Genomic DNA, 17,254 nt, shown 5'->3' on the forward strand with positions numbered 1-17,254 from the left:
TCCCAAAAAGGTATACTTTTGAATCATCTGTCCATAGAACATTCTTCCAAAAGTCTTGATGATCATCCGGGTGCATCCAGATGATTTTTGCCAAACTTGAATCAACGTTTTGGACAACATGGGTCCCATTGGGGCGGCAGGGTAGCCTAGTGGTTAGAGCGTTGGGCTAGTAACCGAAAGGTTGCAAGTCTGAATCCCAGAGCTGACAAGGTACAAATCTGTCGTTCTGCCCCTGAACAACACAGTTAACCCACTGTTCCTAGGCCGTCATTGAAAATAAGAATTTGTTCTTAACTGACTTGCCAAGTTAAATAAAGGTAAAATAAAAAAAATCTATTATGCCTGGTGAACCATCAAGACTCTTCCTGGAGCTGGCCAAACTGAGCAATTGGGGAAGAAGGTCCTTGGTCAGTGAGGTGACCAAATACACGATGGTCACACTGACAGAGCTCCAGAGTTCCTCTGTGGAGATTGGTAGAACCTTCCAGATGGAAAACCATCTCTGCAGCACTCCACCAATCAGGCCTTTATGGTATCGTGGCCATTTGGAAGCTTCTCCTCAGCCCGCTTGGAGTTTGCAAAAGGCACCTAAAGAGTCTCAGACCATGAGATACAAAATTCTCTGGTCTGATAAAACCAAGATGAACGGAGCAAAGTACAGAGCGATCCTTGATGAAAACCTGCTCCAGAGTGCTCAGGATCTCAGACTGGGATGACAGTTTACCTTCCAACAGGACAACGACCCTAAGCACACAGCGAAGATAACACCGGAGTGGCTTTGGGACAAGTCTTTGAATGTCCTTGAGTGGCCCAGCCAGAGTCCAGACTTGAACCCAATCGAACATCTCTGGAGAGACCTGAAAATAGCTGTGCAGCAACACTCCCCATCCAACCTGACAGAGCTTGATAGGATCTGCAGAGAAGAGTGGGAGAAACTCCCCAAGTACAGGTGTGCCAAGCTTGTAGCATCATACCCTAAAAGAAGAATCAAGGCTGAAATCGCTGCAAAAGGTGCTTCAACAAAGTACTGAGTAAAGTGTCTGAATACTTATGTAAATGTGATATTTCAGTTTTTTATTTTTAATACATTTGCAAAAGATTCTAAAAACCTGTTTTGCTGTACATGTACAAATATTCCCATATAGGTACAATTTCCACATAGATATAGATATTTAGGTAAACAGTAATGCTCAGGCACTATTCAATTCAATTCAAAGGGACTTTATTGGCATGGGAAACATGTTTAAACAGCCAAATTAAGTTAAATAAACAAGAAACAAAAGTGACAAGACACAAAACAACATCAACAAAAAATGATTTGAAATTAACTTTAAATATTGCACTCATAAAATTTTTACAAATATAGACATTTCAAGTCTTATTTTACTATTAAATATAAAGAAAAAAAGACTATAAAAAGCTTATTCATCTAGAACCCTTCTTGACTTCCAAAGTATCATCAAAGAAAAAAGGTTTTAGATAGAACCCTTTCTTAGAAGGATGGTAAAAAGGTGGTAGAACCCTTTCTTAGAAGGATGGTAAAAAGGTTTTAGGTAGAACCCTTTCTTTAGAAGGATGTAAAAAGGTTTTAGGGGAGAAACCTTTCTTAGAAGGATGCAAAAGATTTTAGGTAGAACCCTTTGCCTTACAAAGAACCCTCGTCTTCCAAAAAGGGTTCTTCAGATGAAAATGGTTATTGGCAGAACCCTATCCCTTATCAAGGAACCCTTTTGGAATCCTTTTGTCTAAGAGTGAATATGCCATCTACATCAAAGCCTTTTGCTGTGCCTTTATTATTGCATGTTTGCTCATGGACTGCTTCGCAGTCAGTAATATTGACTGGGATTTAATAGAGACATGAATCCGTCTGTCTCTCTGTTTACCCTTTATTATACAAACCACTAACCACAGGTTCTGCCTCCACACACATCACTCTAGTCACTGTTTACTGTATCTACACGGTCCAGCTGTAAATAACTCTAAGGTCAGACATAAATACCGTAACCATCCTGGTCTGGAGAGATGAACAGGGTTGCGATACAAGGAAGTTGGAAATTTACCAAATGGTAAAATGTATTTTCAAAAAATGCCACCTATCCCTTGATAGAGAGTAATTTCAATACTAATCTCTGGGCTTCCATACTGGCTTGGGGTTTTCATTTAAATCTACATTAATACAACACAGGTGTCAGACACAATAGATATGATTAATTGTATCTGGGACTAGAACCCACAACCCACCTGAAAGAGAGTAACACACCTAAACACACACAAGGTCACCTTTACACACAAAGTGTGACAAACTGTGACGCACTGACTATTGCACCACAGCAAATGAAGGACTCACAGTGTACATTTTGATCAGGCTCTTTATACAGGACACAGTGAGCTCCAAAAGTATTGGGACAGTGACACATGTTTTGTTGTTTTGGCTCTGTACTACAGCACTTTGGATTTTAAATGATACAATGACTATGAGGTTAAAGTGCAGACTGTCAGCTTTAATTTGAGTGTCACGTTGGTAGAAAGCATAGGGAGACAGGCGCAGGAATGCGTAACAGTTTTTGTTATTACTACCCAAATTACAGCATGCCATGTAAAGGCATGGGGACGAAGACCAAACAAACAAGTATACAAAACACAGGGTTGAGACCCAAACGAAGAGCAAAATAAGTGCACGGGATGAGACCCGAAAACACAAGCACACAATGACACAATACAGAAGGAGACCCGTGATCATCTGCACAATACAAGCGGCACGAAAGCCAAAACAATAAGGCACAGCTACTCACACAACCAACAGACATTGGAACAATAATCGACAGCCCAACGGCGAACAAAGGGCACATTTATACCAATACAATCAGTGGGAAATAGGAACCAGGTGTGCGTAATTAGACAGTTCAGTGCCTAGAGGCCGGTGACGTAGACCGCCGAAACTGGTGCACGGAATGAGCAACAGTACCGGAGGGTTCCTTGACATTGAGGGTCTTTTCATCTACTGTATATCGGGTGAACCATTTAGAAATTACAGCACCTTTTGCATATGATTAAATGTAGAAATGTTTAGAAACATACTCTATTCTTATTTACAATAAAAGTGACTCCAAAATGACACAATACATTATTTACCATTCATTTCTATTGGGCACAAAATAATAGAAAACACAACCAAAACAAACAGTAAATGCATCCAACAAGTTTGTAGAGTCACACGATTGATGTAGTCATTGCATGCTAGGAATATGGGACCAAATACTAAACTTTTGGCTTCTTTAATACTCATAAGTGAATTTGTCCCAATACTTTTGGTCCCCTAAAATGGGGGGGACTATTTACAAAAAGTGCTGTAATTTCTAAACGATGTACCCTATATGGAAAAGTGCTGGAGTAGAGACAAAACAACAACAAATGTGTCGTTGTCCCAATACTTTTGGAGCTCACTGTATATCTCACTATATAACCAAACGTAGACTATATTTAGGAGTAGTAGTATCGGGTGTCTGGGTATTACTACTGGGCATGAGGGCCAAGAACAAGATAACTGCCACATAGAATTATTGTAATTCTGTGGATAATCTTTAGAGCTAAAGTTGTAATTTGAAGGTATTTAATAGTGTCTTCCAAGAACACTATGTCATGAGTTTTGTTTGTCTGTAAAGCTAAAAACATCCAGAACTTGGTGACGATCTTCGTGTTTCTGACAGGTAAATGACATTCGTCTGAATAATGGTATAGTGGTCCCACCCAGCAGATTCAGCTCACACGCAGTGTTGCTGTGAAGAGTCATTCCTTATCACTTAACTGAATGCATTTCTTGGCATTGATCTCCAACTGTACTGACACTGACCCACTGCTGATGGTGATCTGTCTGGTGACATTGCTGTATCTCATGGTTTTGTTGTTGAAGACCGTGAAGGACACACCGTCTGGACCATCTGTGTATGGAGATATGCATTACTATCATGACTCAACAGATCGTGTTGGTACACTACATGACCATAAGTATGTGGATACCGGCTTGTCAATCATCTCATTCCAAAATCATGGGCATTAATATGGAGTTGGTCCCCCCTTTGCTGCTATAACAGCCTCCCTCTTCTGGGAAGGTTTTCCACTAGATGTTGGAACATTGCTGTGGGGACTTGCTTCCATTCAGCCACAAGAGCATTAGTGAAGTCGGGCACTGATGCTGGGCGATTAGGTCTGTCTCGCAGTCGGCATTCCAATTCATCCCAAAGGTGTTCAATGGGGTTGAGGTCAGGGCTCTGTGCAGGCCAGTCAAGTTCTTCCACACCGATCTCAAAAACTATTTTTGTATGGACCACGCTTTGTGCACAGGACCATTGTCATGCTTGAGAGGAGAGAAGATTTTTTCGCGCTACGTGCTTCTGCACTCGGTGGTCCCGCTCTGTGAGGTTTTGTATCCTACCACTACACGACCGAGCCGTTGTTGCTCCTAGACATTTCTAATTCACATTAACAGCCCTTACAGTTGACCAGGGCAGCTCTAGCAGGACAGACATTTAACCAACTGACTTTGTTGGAATGGTGGCATCCTATGACGGTGCCACGTTGAAAGTCACTAAGCTCTTCAGTAAGGCCATTATACTGCCTATGTTTGTCTATGGAGATTGCATGGCAGTGTGCTCGATTTTAAACACCTGTCGGCAATGGGTGTGGCTGAAATAGCCGAATCCACTAATTTGAAGGGGTGTCCACATACATTTGTATATACAGTGAATCTACTATGGAAATGTAGTAGATACTCAATGAGGCCTGGTGGTTGAGAGGAACCAGTCGCTTAAAGGGATATTCAGGGAGACTATGTGTTTTTGAGCAAAACCAATTGATCGTGATAAATCATACATCATTGGCCATATGATTGTAGCTATGTTATTGTGTCACTCCCAAATCACTGTAAAGAGTCAGTCAAAGCTTGACATACTCACTGCTGATATTGAGATGTAGAGGGTCAGTTGTTCCATTGAACTCCACTAAGTCGTCTGTGTTGTTGGCCACCAGTCTCACAGCAGAAACAGGTAATGTGGGTGAGATAGAGAGGGAAAGAGAGAGAGAGAGGGGGGGACACTTAACAGAAACCAGAGGGAACACCATGCTGGAAAATGACAAAGACAACCAGTTTCCATTAAAAATGTGTCTATAACAATGGTGACTTGCAGAATTCTACCAATACAAGCCATTTGAGTACGGCTGACCTTCAAACAACCATACTCAATTCACACAGCTTGATGTAGACGATTAAGGCCAACAGTCAAGTCATCACTCACCTGGCCCTGACAAAATGCCAACACAGACATTGTCATCAATTAAGTCAGCATTTCTATGCACACACACACACAAAAGTACAAACAGAGACAAGGACACACATAGGTACACACTCAAATGAAACCAGTATCTCTACGCCATATCAGACAGGCAAAATTGTTGTATTACACTGCAAGTCATGGTACAAGCCAGGCTATCTTAACAGTAGTTACAATAGAGACCCACAGGGCCTGCAGGATATTACTAATCTAACTAATCTAATAGTAAGATCAGCTGATGTGTCTGATGTGTCAGCTGATGTGACACCTATCACAGTGAAGGTGGAAGTGGCTGTGAGCTTTGGGCTGGTGCTCTGAACCACATACACCCCCAAGTTGACCTCTTTAATGGAGGTTAGGGTCAATGTGTTGTCCCCACTGCCTGGGTTCTCAGAGGGAAGCACCTTCACAGCGCTGGAGCTCAGCACACCAGGTGAAGAGGGGAAAGATGGGTCTTTAGCATCCAGTGGTCACAGGAACACAACAGGGTGTATCCACTTTTGTTCCTCTGCCAGCTAATCAGTTGCTGATCAAGACATACATCTGTACCCTCTCTTTCTAAAATTATCCGCCGAAATTGTTGCAACCCCTATTACTAGCCTGTTCAACCTCTCTTTCGTATCATATGAGATCCCCAAAGATTGGAAAGCTGCCGCGGTCATCCCCCTCTTCAAAGGGGGAGACACTCTTGACCCAAACTGTTACAGACCTATATCTATCCTACCCTGCCTTTCTAAGGTCTTCGAAAGCCAAGTTAACAAACAGACCACCGACCATTTCGATTCCCACCGTACCTTCTCCGCTATGCAATCTGGTTTCCGAGCTGGTCATGGGTGCACCTCAGCCAGGCTCAAGGTCCTGAACGATATCATAACCGCCATCGATAAAAGACAATACTGTGCAGCTGTATTCATTGACCTGGCCAAGGCTTTTCGACTCTGTCAATCACCACATTCTTATCGGCAGACTCAACAGCCTTGGTTTCTCTAATGACTGCCTCGCCTGGTTCACCAACTACTTCTCAGACAGAGTTCAGTGTGTCAAATCGGAGGGCCTGTTGTCTGGGGCTCTGGCAGTCTCTATGGGGGTGCCACAGGGTTCAATTCTCGGGCCGACTCTTTTCTCTCCATACATCAATGATGTCGCGCTTGCTGCTGGTGATTCTCTGATCCACCGCTACGGAGACGACACCATTCTGTATACTTCTGGCCCTTCTTTGGACGCTGTGTTGACTAACCTCCAGACGAGCTTCAATGCCATACAACTCTCTTTATGTGGCCTCCAACTGCTCTTAAATGCAAGTAAAACTAAATGCATGCTATTCAACCCGATCGCTGCCTGCACCCGCCCGCCCGTCTTGCATCACTACTCTGGACGGTTCTGACTTAGAATATGTGGACAACTACAAATACCTAGGTGTCTGGTTAGACTGTAAACTCTCCTTCCAGACTCACATTAAGTATCTCCAATCCAAAATTAAATCTAGAATCGGCTTCCTATTTCGCAACAAAGCATCCTTCACTCATGCTGCCAAACATACCCTCGTAAAACTGACTATCCTACTGATCCTTGACTTCGGCAATGTCATTTACAAAATAGCCTCCAACACTCTACTCAGCAAATTGGATGCAGTCTATCACAATGCCATCCGTTTTGTCACCAAAGCCCCATATGCTACTAACCACTGCGACCTGTATGCTCTCGTTGGCTGTCCCTCGCTTCATATTCGTCGCCATATCCACTGGCTCCAGGTCATATATAAGTCTTTGCTAGGTAAAGCCTCACCTTATCTCAGCTCACTGGTCACCATAGCAGCACACACCCGTAGCACACTCTCCAGCAGGTATATTTCACTGGTCATCCCCAAAGCCAATTCCTCCTTTTGGCCGCCTTTCCTTTCAGTTTTCTGCTGCCAATGACTGGAACGAATTGCAAAAATCACTGAAGCTGGAGACCCATATCTCCCTCACTAACTTTAAGCACCAGCCGTCAGAGCAGCTCACAGATTCCTGCAGATTCCAGCCGTCACATAGCCCATCCAACTACCTCATCCCCATACTGTTATTTTAATTGTATTTTTTTTTTGCTCCTTTGCACCCCAGTATCTCTACTTGCATATGCATCTTCTGCGCATCTATCATTCCAGTGTTTAATTGCTAAATTGTAATTATTTTGCCACTATAGCCTATTTATTACCTTACCTCCCTAATCTTACCTCATTTGCACACACTGTATATAGACTTTTTCTATTGTGTTATTGACTGTATGTTTGTTTATTTCATGTGTAACTCTGTGTTGTTGTTTGTGTTGCACTGCTTTGCTTTATCTTGGACAAGTTGCAGATGTAAATGAGAACATATTTAGCCTACCTGGTTAAATAAAGGTTCAAATGAAAATTTAAAAAAATTAACATGAATATCTATGGACAAGGGTTTGAAGTGCATGGTGAGTGGAACTTTTTTAGCAGCAACTCTCAAATGAATCATAATTTATGACATGTTTTCAGTCAGCACAAAATAAAAAGGAGCATTAGTGAATGTTGGTATTGTTCTGTTAAAACGTGTAACATAGGGATTTAACAGTAACCTATTCCTGTAACCATACTACGCAGCTTTTATACGTGAGGTGAGGTCCTCAGGACTAAGCTAAAGGTTCTTTGCATCAAGGAGTGGAGGGAATCAGACAACAATATTAGGATGCAACAATTTATTGTCGTTTTAAGCGTCACAAGAAAGGTAGAACCTCTATATTACGTAATCATTTCCATACATCTTCTGATCCAGGAGCTTCCTACAAGACAGACTTCAACAGAGCAATGTCAGATTTCTCACAACCAAATACCACTAGGTTTATATGTTTTATTTACATACTCAAACAGACAATGTGTTGGAACACTCATGGAGGGAGTGCCCAGGGAGAAGTAGTGCAGGTCTAGGTGGAAGATGGGTGCCAATGCCTAAAAGCACTACATTCACAATGATTCCTATTTCTTATATTAACTTTTTTTTAAACACCATCACTGCTCCCGTCCTCTCAGTAAAATGATCCCCTGATTGACACAAACAGGAAGGCTTCTATACAAAATGCCACTCAAATACACTTGGCACAGGTAGACTATCAAGGGTGTGGGGAGGGGAGGGGGGTTGGGGTGCTGAGGAGTATTTATTTCTGTTAAAAGGCCCTTTTGTGGGGGAAAACTCATTCTAATTGGCTGGGCCTGGCTCCTCATTGAGTGGGCCTGGCACCCAAGTGGGTGGGCCTATGCCCTCCCAGGCCCACCCATGGCTGCGCCTCTGCCCAGTCATGTGAAATACATAGATTAGAGCCTAATGAATTTATTTCAATTGACTGATTTCCTTATATGAACTGTAAACTTGCATGTTGCATTTATATTTTTGTTCAGAAATATATTTAACCATTATGATGTTATTTCAAACACGGCATCACTCATCATCACCATGGCATTTACAGGAGTAAAACTTGGGGAAACTGACTCATGACTCTTTCCCAATCGCTTACAAGTATTTTCCACAGATTTTTGGACCTGTCATCCTGAGAAGGAACATTTCTGCTGTAATTGCAAAGGAATGATTTATCTGAAAACAGTTTTTTATTGTATTTTTTCTTTATTCAAATGTTATTTATCCAGATTAGTATCACTGAGAAGAATCATATAATATGTATTTCAACACACCTCAGTACTGTAATTATCTTAAGACCTGATGGAATAACAAAAATATGTCAAACATTCTTGTTTTAATATGACTTGAACATACAGTAAATGTCTTAATTGCCTATATAAAAGCAGATTTTTGTGGTTGTTATTGAATAAATCAAAAATGTTCCATAAGGATGCACAGTGCATTCATGATTTCCAGACAAGTTTGGCATGTTCTATTATTTCTACTGCTTTTTTATTTTTCTCTGTTAATATTTGAATAGATGGATATTTTACTATATGAATATGGTGCAATGTATTTTCTCTTTCTAAATACACTGAGTTTGCAAAACACTAGGAACACCTTCCTAATATTGAATTGCACCCTGTTTTGCCCTCAGAACTGCCTCATTCGTTGGGGCATGGACTACAAGGTGTCAAAAGCGTTCCGCAGGGATACTGGCCCATGTTGACTCCAATGCTTCCCACAGTTGTGTCAAGTTAGCTGGATTCCTTTGGGTGGTGGACCATTCTTGATTCACATGGGAAACTGTTGAGTGTGAAAAACCCAGAATCATTGCAGTTCTTGACACTCAAACTGTTGGACTGGGACCTACTACCATGCCCCATTCAAAGGCACTTCAATATTTTGTCTTACCCATTCACCCTCTGAATGGCACACATACACAATCCATGTCTCAATTGTCTCAAGGATTAAAAATCCTTCTTTAATTTGTCTCCTCCCCTTCATCTACACTGATTGAAGTGGATGTACTGTAACAAGTGGCATCAATAAGAGTGACCATGTTTGGTTATAGCAATATCTATGACATTATTTCACCATGTTATAACATTTTTTTTTGTCAATTGCATAATTTATTCACATTTCCCTGGCCCATGGCACTACGTAAATGAAATTAATGTTTGAATAAATATATTTTATGGGTTTACTTAACTGAAAGCATTTTTTGGTCTGTGTGTTATTTTTCAGTCAGTGAGACTTGCTTTCCCGTTGGCGTTCAGAAGAGGAGAGGAGAAGGAGCCAGACACTGACCCCCAGCTGTTCTGACACTGACCCACTGCTGATGATGATCTGTCTAGTGATGTTGCTGTAGCTCTGTCCTGTTGTTGAAGACCAGGCAGGAGCATAGGCCACTCTGGCTCTCCACAGCCCTGTATAGCTTCAGATCTGAACTCGTCCAATTCAGATGCTTCCCATTGAAAGTCCATTGAAACTCAGCCTGAGGGTTGGACTGGGCAGAGCAGGACATGGTGAGAGTAGACCCGATCAGGAAAGAGGTAGTGGTGCTCAGCCCGTTGACTGTGAAGGACACACTGTCTGAACCGTCTGTGTTGGGAGATATGAATTACTGTCGTGATACCCAAGTAGGCCTGGTGGTAGAGAGGAACCTGTGGCTTGAAGGGATATTCAGGGAGCCGATGTGTTATAGAACAAAATCAATTGATCATGATAGATCATACATCACTGGTCGTATGATTGTAGCTATGTTACAGTATTGTGTCATTCCCAAATCACTGTAAAGTGTCAGTCAAAGCTTGACATGTGGACTGCAGCCAAAATATGTGAATTCATCAAGTAGAGTTAGTGTGCATACTCTCATACTCACAGCTGATATTGAGATGTAGAGGCTCAGCGGTTCCATTACTGACACATTGAAAGTATTACAGCTAAACGGCCCACCATTGAATCGAGTCACATTGACTATGGTGAGAGTGCTGTTCCCATCACTAAGCTGAAATCCATTACTGGCTGTGACTTCAGAGTTGCAGTAAGAGGTAAGAGAGGGAGGAGCCAGAGGACGAGCAAAACAGACTGACAGAGCTTTGAATTCCATTAAATCGCCTGTGTTGTTGGCCACCAGTCTCACAGCAGAAACAGGTTCTGTGGAGAGAGAGAGAGAGCTACAGGGAAAGAAAGAGAGGGAAAACACATAACAGAAACCAGTAGGAACACCATGCGGGAAAAGGGACAAAGACAACCTGTTTCCATTATGCCCATTGTTTTAGTGGAGTTTGTTGGTGTCAGCCCATCTTTAGGCCATACTTGTCTGTAGCCATGATGACTTGCAGAATCAAATCTAAATATGTTATGGCCCTTTCAGCAGTAGTGAAAAAACTCATACTTGAGTAAAACTAAATATACATTCATAGAAAATGACTCAAGTAAAAGTAAAAGTAACCCAGTAAAATTCTACTTCAGTAAAAGTCTAAAAGTATTTGGTTTTAAATATACTTCCGTATCAAAAGTATATGTAATTTCAAAAATATACTTATGTATAAAAAGTAAAATTATAAATAATTGAAAATCCCTTATATTAAGCAAACCAGACGGCACCATTTTCTTGTTTTTTTTTAATTTACGGATAGCCAGGGGCACACTCAAACATTCAGACATCATTTACAAATGAAGCCTGTGTGTTTAATGAGTCCACCAAATCAGAGGCAGGGGGGGGATGACCAGGGATGTTCTGTTGATAAGTGCGTGAATTGGACGATTGTCCTGTCCTGCTAAGCATTCAAAATGTAAATAGTACTTTTGGGAGTCAAGGAAAATATATGGACTAAAAAGTACATTATTTTAAGGAATGTAGTGAAGTAAAAGTAAAAGTAGTTACAAATATAAAGTACAGATACCCCAAAAAACGACTTAAGTAACTTTACTTCAGAACTTTACACCACTGCCTTTCAGTATGATTGTCTTTTAGTTCAATTAAAACAGCTTGAGGTAATTTTATGAAGGTTACTAGTTGTTTGTGAGCCTTGTATTTTTTATAATAGTATGAGAAAGTCAATGTTATGCTTGATCAAAGACCAACAGCCAAGTCATCAGTCACCTGGAACGGAGAAAATGCCAACACAGACATTGTCAACAGTGTAGTCAGCATTTCCATGCATACTATTGATGCGCAGGTTCACTCTAAACCCGCAGTCCCCGCAGTTATATCTGTGGGGTGGACGGATTTATGGTCATTAAGTATTGTGTGGCTGAAGGGACTGTGGGTGGCGGGCAATTTGAATAAAGAGAAAACAATACCTTAAAAAATCTCTAATTCTTGTGCAGTTTTTATCTATAGGCTACATTGAGGTTTTTCTTAAGTTATTTTAGGCTATCGGGCATTAGTGCATAAACCTAAACTTCAGGGCTTAACTGTACATGAGCCAGATAGCCTACACCAATCATCAAATAATGCTTTTGGGAACAGGAAGAAAAAGTTAACATCAATCCACGGAGGCAGAAGGGACATAGTCGAAGTTTAACTTAATAAGACAAAAGCTGCGAAAGGAGAATTGAAAATAAAGAGAAGGTAGGGCCAGAAAAGTAATGTTTGGGAAAGATTTGGTGAAATGGTAAAAGAGGATGATAGCAGTGTGATGTTATGTGTGATGATTGTGAGGCGCTATACAAATTCCACAGTCACAAGACTGGACTTCAAGTAGGCCTATGCAAGTCAAGGGAACTGAAGCCTACTGTTCAGATGGGTTCAATGGAAAATGAAACCTGGACACTGACTGTAGGTCTATAACCTCTCACATAGCCTTAATATTAACTCCTGCAGAATTAAGTATTTCTTGCAGTAAATGATACACCAAATGTAGGCACAATTTTGACTTGGGAACAGAAGTGGAGAAATATGATGTATTTATTTCTCCATCTTGAGATGCTGTTAGCATCATAAAATCTGATAATATTTCAACCACAGAAAATATGCATCGAAGCCGAACTGAAATGTTTTCAGAAACACATTGGGTCGTTTTCACAGCTTTCAATGTCCTTTCACCTGGTCAAACAGATGTAATTTGGACATTTTGCACAGAAAATCTTCCCGTTTTTTTAGCGTCATTGTCACGGTTGTCGTCGGGAATGGAGGACCAAAACGCAGCAGGAATGTGGATGCTCATCTTGTATTTATTTTAAAGTGAACACCAAAATAACAAAAGAAGAACGAACGATCAACAAAACAGTCTTGTCAGGCTCACACACGCAAAACAAGAAACAATCTCCCACAAACACTACACCAAACAATTACCCATATATAGGAGTCCCAATCAGAGGCAACGAGAAAGCACCTGCCTCCAATTGAGAGTCCAACCCCCATTAACCTAAACATAGAAATACAACTAACTAGACTAAACATAGAAATACATTAACATAGAACAGTGCCCAAAAACCCCGGAATACATAAATCAAATACCCTTCTACAAAACCACCACCCCGAACCACATAAAACAAATACCCTCTGCCACGTCCTGACCCAACTACCATAACAAATAACCTTTATACTGGTCAGGACGTGACAGTCATTGCATTTACTCCCCAGATCCTAAACGTCTTTGCTCCGCAAAAAAAAGATGACAGAGAAAAGTTTACCGATGTCAACTACATTTAAAGGATTTGTCACGTTTTCATGAGCTGAAATTAAAGATCACACAAATGTTTCATTACGAACAAAAACATATTTCTCCAAATTGTTTTGCCCAATTTTTTTACATCCCTGTTAGTGAGCATTTCTCCATTGCCAAAATAATCCACCATCTAACAGGTGTGTCATATCAGGTACACCTTGTGCTTTGGACAATAAAAGGCCACTCTAAAATGTGCAGTTTTGTCACACAACACAATGCCACAGATGTCTCAAGTTGTGAGGGAGCTTGCAATTGGCATGCTGACTGCAGGAATGTCCACCAGAGCTGTTGCCAGATAATTTAATGTTCAATTCTCTACCATAAGCTGCCTCCAACATCGTTTTAGAGAATTTGGCAGTACGTCCAACCGGCCTCACAACCGCAGACCACATGTAAGCATGCCAGCCCAGGACCTCCTCATCCAGCTTCATCACTGCGGTATCGTCTGAGACCAGCCACCCAGACAGCTGATGAAACTGAGGAGTATTTCTGTCTGTAATAAAGCCTTTTTGCGGGGAAAACCTCATTCTGACTGGCTAGGCCTGGCCCCCAAGGCACAAGGCTGTGCCCCTCCCAGGCCTACCCATGGCTGCGCCCCTGACAATTCATCAGGGCCTCAACTGACTGACTCAGTAAAATCGTTGAAATTGTTGCATGGAGCGTTTATATTTTTGTTCAGGGTAGATTGAAGCATTCATTTTATCGATCTATTATATTATTTTGTTGAGCAAGAGTTTATAACATATAATGACAAAAGAGAAGCTGCATGTATCTAATTATAGACAAGTTGACTGACTAACAAATGGCCAACCAAAATGTCAGAAATTATAAGCAGAAACATACTGTATACAAATCAGGCAAAAAAACATCCTGCACCCTCTCAAAAAAATCATTATTCCGTCTTTGACTGTAGCCTACAGTCCAATTCTATATTTGCGGGTCAGGGTTGGGCCTCAGATTTTCACTTTATCACATCTAGTCGGGCAGTTGCGGAAGAATTGTTAGCAATTGTGGGCAGATGCGGGTGAACAACAGCTGACCCGCGCACCACTAATGCACACATACATACAGTGCAGTTGGAAAGCATTCAGACCCCTTGACTTTTTCCACATTTTGTTACGTTACAGCCTTGTTCTAAAATAGCTTAAATTACAATTTTTAGTCATCAATCTACACACAATACCCCATAATGTCAAAGTGAAAACAGGTTTTAAGATTTTTTTTCCAATTTATAAAAAATAAAAACAGAAATACCTTATTTACATAAGTATTCAGACCCTTTGCTGTGATACACAAAATTGAGCTCAGGTGCATCCTGTTTCTATTGCTCATCCTTGAGATGTTTCTACAACTTGATTGGAGTCCACCTGTGGAAAATTCAATTGATTGGACATGATTTGGAAAGGCACACATATGTCTGTGTAAGGTCGCACAGTTGAAAGTACGTCAGAGCAAAAACCAAGCGATGAGGTCGAAGGAATTGTCCGTAGATCTCAGAGAGTGAATTGTGTTGAGAAACAGATCGGGGGAAGGGTACCAAAAAATGTCTGCAGCATTGAAGATCCCCAAGAACACAGTGGCCTCCATCATTCTTAAATGGAAGAAGTTTGGAAACACCAACACTCTTCCTAGAGCTGGCCGCCCGGCCAAACTGAGCAATCGGGGGAGAAGTCACCACCACCACCACCGACAGGAGAACTCTGTCACCACCGATAAACCCACTATAATTGAGAATTTGAATAAGCATTTTTCTACGGTTGGCCATGCTTTCCACCTGGCTACCCCTACTGCAGTCAACAGCACTGCACCCCCCACAGCTACTCGCCCAAGCCTTCCCCATTTCTCCTTCTCCCAAATCCATTCAGCTGATGTTCTGAAAGAGCTGCAAAATCTGGACCCTTACAAATCAGCCGGGCTATACAATCTGGACCCTTTCTTTCTAAAATTATCTTCCAAAATTATTCCAGTTCTCTGCTGCCAATGACTGGAACGAACTACAAAAATCTCTGAAACTAGAAACACTTATCTCCCTCACTAGCTTTAAGCACCAGCTGTCAGAGCAGCTCACAGATCACTGCACCTGTACATAGCCCATCTATAATTTAGCCCAAACAACTACCGCGTCCCCTACTGTATTTATTTATTTTGCTCCTTTGCACCCCATTATTTATTTCTACTTTGCAGTTTCTTCTACTACAAATCTACCATTCCAGTGTTTCACTTGCTATATTGTATTTACTTTGCCACCATGGCCTTTTTCGCCTTTACCTCCCTTATCTCACCTCATTTGCTCACATTGTATATAGACTTATTTTTCTACTGTATTATTGACTGTATGTTTGTTTTACTCCATGTGTAACTCTGTGTTGTTGTATGTTGTCGAACTGCTTTGCTTTATCTTGGCCAGGTCGCAATTGTAAATGAGAACTTGTTCTCAACTTGCCTACCTGGTTAAATAAAGGTGAAATAAATTAAAAAAAAGTGCCTTGGTCAGGGATGTGACCAAGAACCCAATGGTCACTCTGACAGAGCTCCAGTGTTCCTCTGTGGAGATGGGAGAACCTTCCAGAAGGACAACCAAGATTGAACTCTTTGGCATGAATGCCAAGCATTGCTCCCCATCCAACCTGACAGAGCTTGAGAGGATCTGCAGAGAAGAATGGCAGTAACTCCCCAAATACAGCTGTGCCAAGATTGTAGAGCCATCCCCAAGAAAACTTAAAGCTGTAATCGCTCCAAAGGTGCTTCAACAAAGTGCTCAGTAAAGGGTCTGAATACTTATGCAAATGTGATATTTTTAATACATTTGCAAAAGTTTCTAAAAACCAGTTTTTGCTTTGTCATTATGGGGTATTGTGTGTAGATTGATGAAATTAGTATTGATGATTTTATGTATAAGGCTGTAACGTAACAAAATGTGGAAAAAGTCAAGGGGTCTGAATACTTCCCGAACACGCAGGTCCACACTCAAACTAAACCAGTATCTCTACGCCATAGCAGACTGGCAGAATTATTGTATTACACTAGGTTATCTTAATAGCAGTTACAGTACGGACCCACAGGGCCTTCAGGATATTACTTGTCTAATCTAACTAATCTAATAGTGAGCTGGGCTGATGTCTCTGACTCACCTATCACAGTGAGTTGGAGGTGGCCGTGAGCTGAGGACTGGTGCTCTGGACCACATAGACCCCTGAGTCGACCACCGTGATTGAGGTCAGGGTCAGAGTCCCCATGCTGACGTCCACCGAGGCACTGCCATTGTGGCTCAGGAACACAGCCTGCTGGCCCCCCGACCAGGTCAGTATCTGAGCGCCCCCCACAGCCCAGCTGCCGCTCTGCAGCTGAGTGGCCGGAGACAGCGTCAGGGTCACCATGTTGCCCGCATGGGCCGGGTTCTCAGAGGAAAGCACCTCCACAGTGCTGGAGCTCAGCACACCTGGAAAAGAGTGGAAAGATGGGTCTTTAGCATCCAGTGGTCAACCATCCTGGTCCTGGAACACAACAGGGTGTACCCACTTTTGTTCTTCTTCCAGCTAATCAGTTGCTGATTTAGACATACATTAGTTGAATTCACCGATTTTTTGTTATTTTTGAAGTGATATTATGATGGTCAAATATGAACTTGAGGTCACTAGTCTTTAACATGCAATATTTTGGGGACATTTGGTAGAGTCTACCTGGTAAACACAACTTTGTAATTTCTTAGGTAATGATATAATACAAAAATAAATAAAAAGGTATTAATCAAAAAAAGTTTTCACAAACTATCTAGTCTTAAACTGTATACACTTTAGTAAAAGCTGTAAGTAAAACATTCACATTTGACTGTAAACGGCTCTAT

General features: G+C 41.5%; 1 protein-coding gene and 1 long non-coding RNA gene across 5 annotated transcripts in view; both read right to left on the minus strand.

The window, feature by feature from the left end:
• Positions 1–1,205: 1,205 nt before the first annotated feature.
• Positions 1,206–6,080, minus strand: LOC123743153 (uncharacterized). The gene is made up of 2 exons (XR_006769959.1): positions 4,953–6,080; positions 1,206–3,938 (listed from the first exon to the last, which is right to left on the minus strand). It is a non-coding gene; the product is annotated as an uncharacterized lncRNA (long non-coding RNA).
• A 2,534-nt stretch (positions 6,081–8,614) lies between these two features.
• LOC106605564 (carcinoembryonic antigen-related cell adhesion molecule 5) overlaps positions 8,615–17,254 on the minus strand; it is a 51,868-nt gene continuing 43,228 nt past the window's right edge. For 2 of the 4 annotated variants that reach the window (XM_014201355.2, XM_045718711.1), the window contains exons 6-7: positions 16,542–16,849; positions 8,628–10,908 (exon numbers count right to left, since the gene is read on the minus strand). In XM_014201355.2, coding sequence (XP_014056830.1) covers positions 16,545–16,849 — 305 coding nt within the window. In that variant the 3' untranslated portion in view covers positions 8,628–10,908; positions 16,542–16,544. Of the gene's footprint in view, positions 10,909–16,541; positions 16,850–17,254 lie in introns of all 4 variants that reach the window. The other 2 variants (XR_006769957.1, XM_045718712.1) reach the window with 2 other exon arrangements.

This window comes from Salmo salar, chromosome ssa05, assembly GCF_905237065.1.
Source record: "Salmo salar chromosome ssa05, Ssal_v3.1, whole genome shotgun sequence".
NCBI lineage: Eukaryota > Metazoa > Chordata > Actinopteri > Salmoniformes > Salmonidae > Salmo > Salmo salar.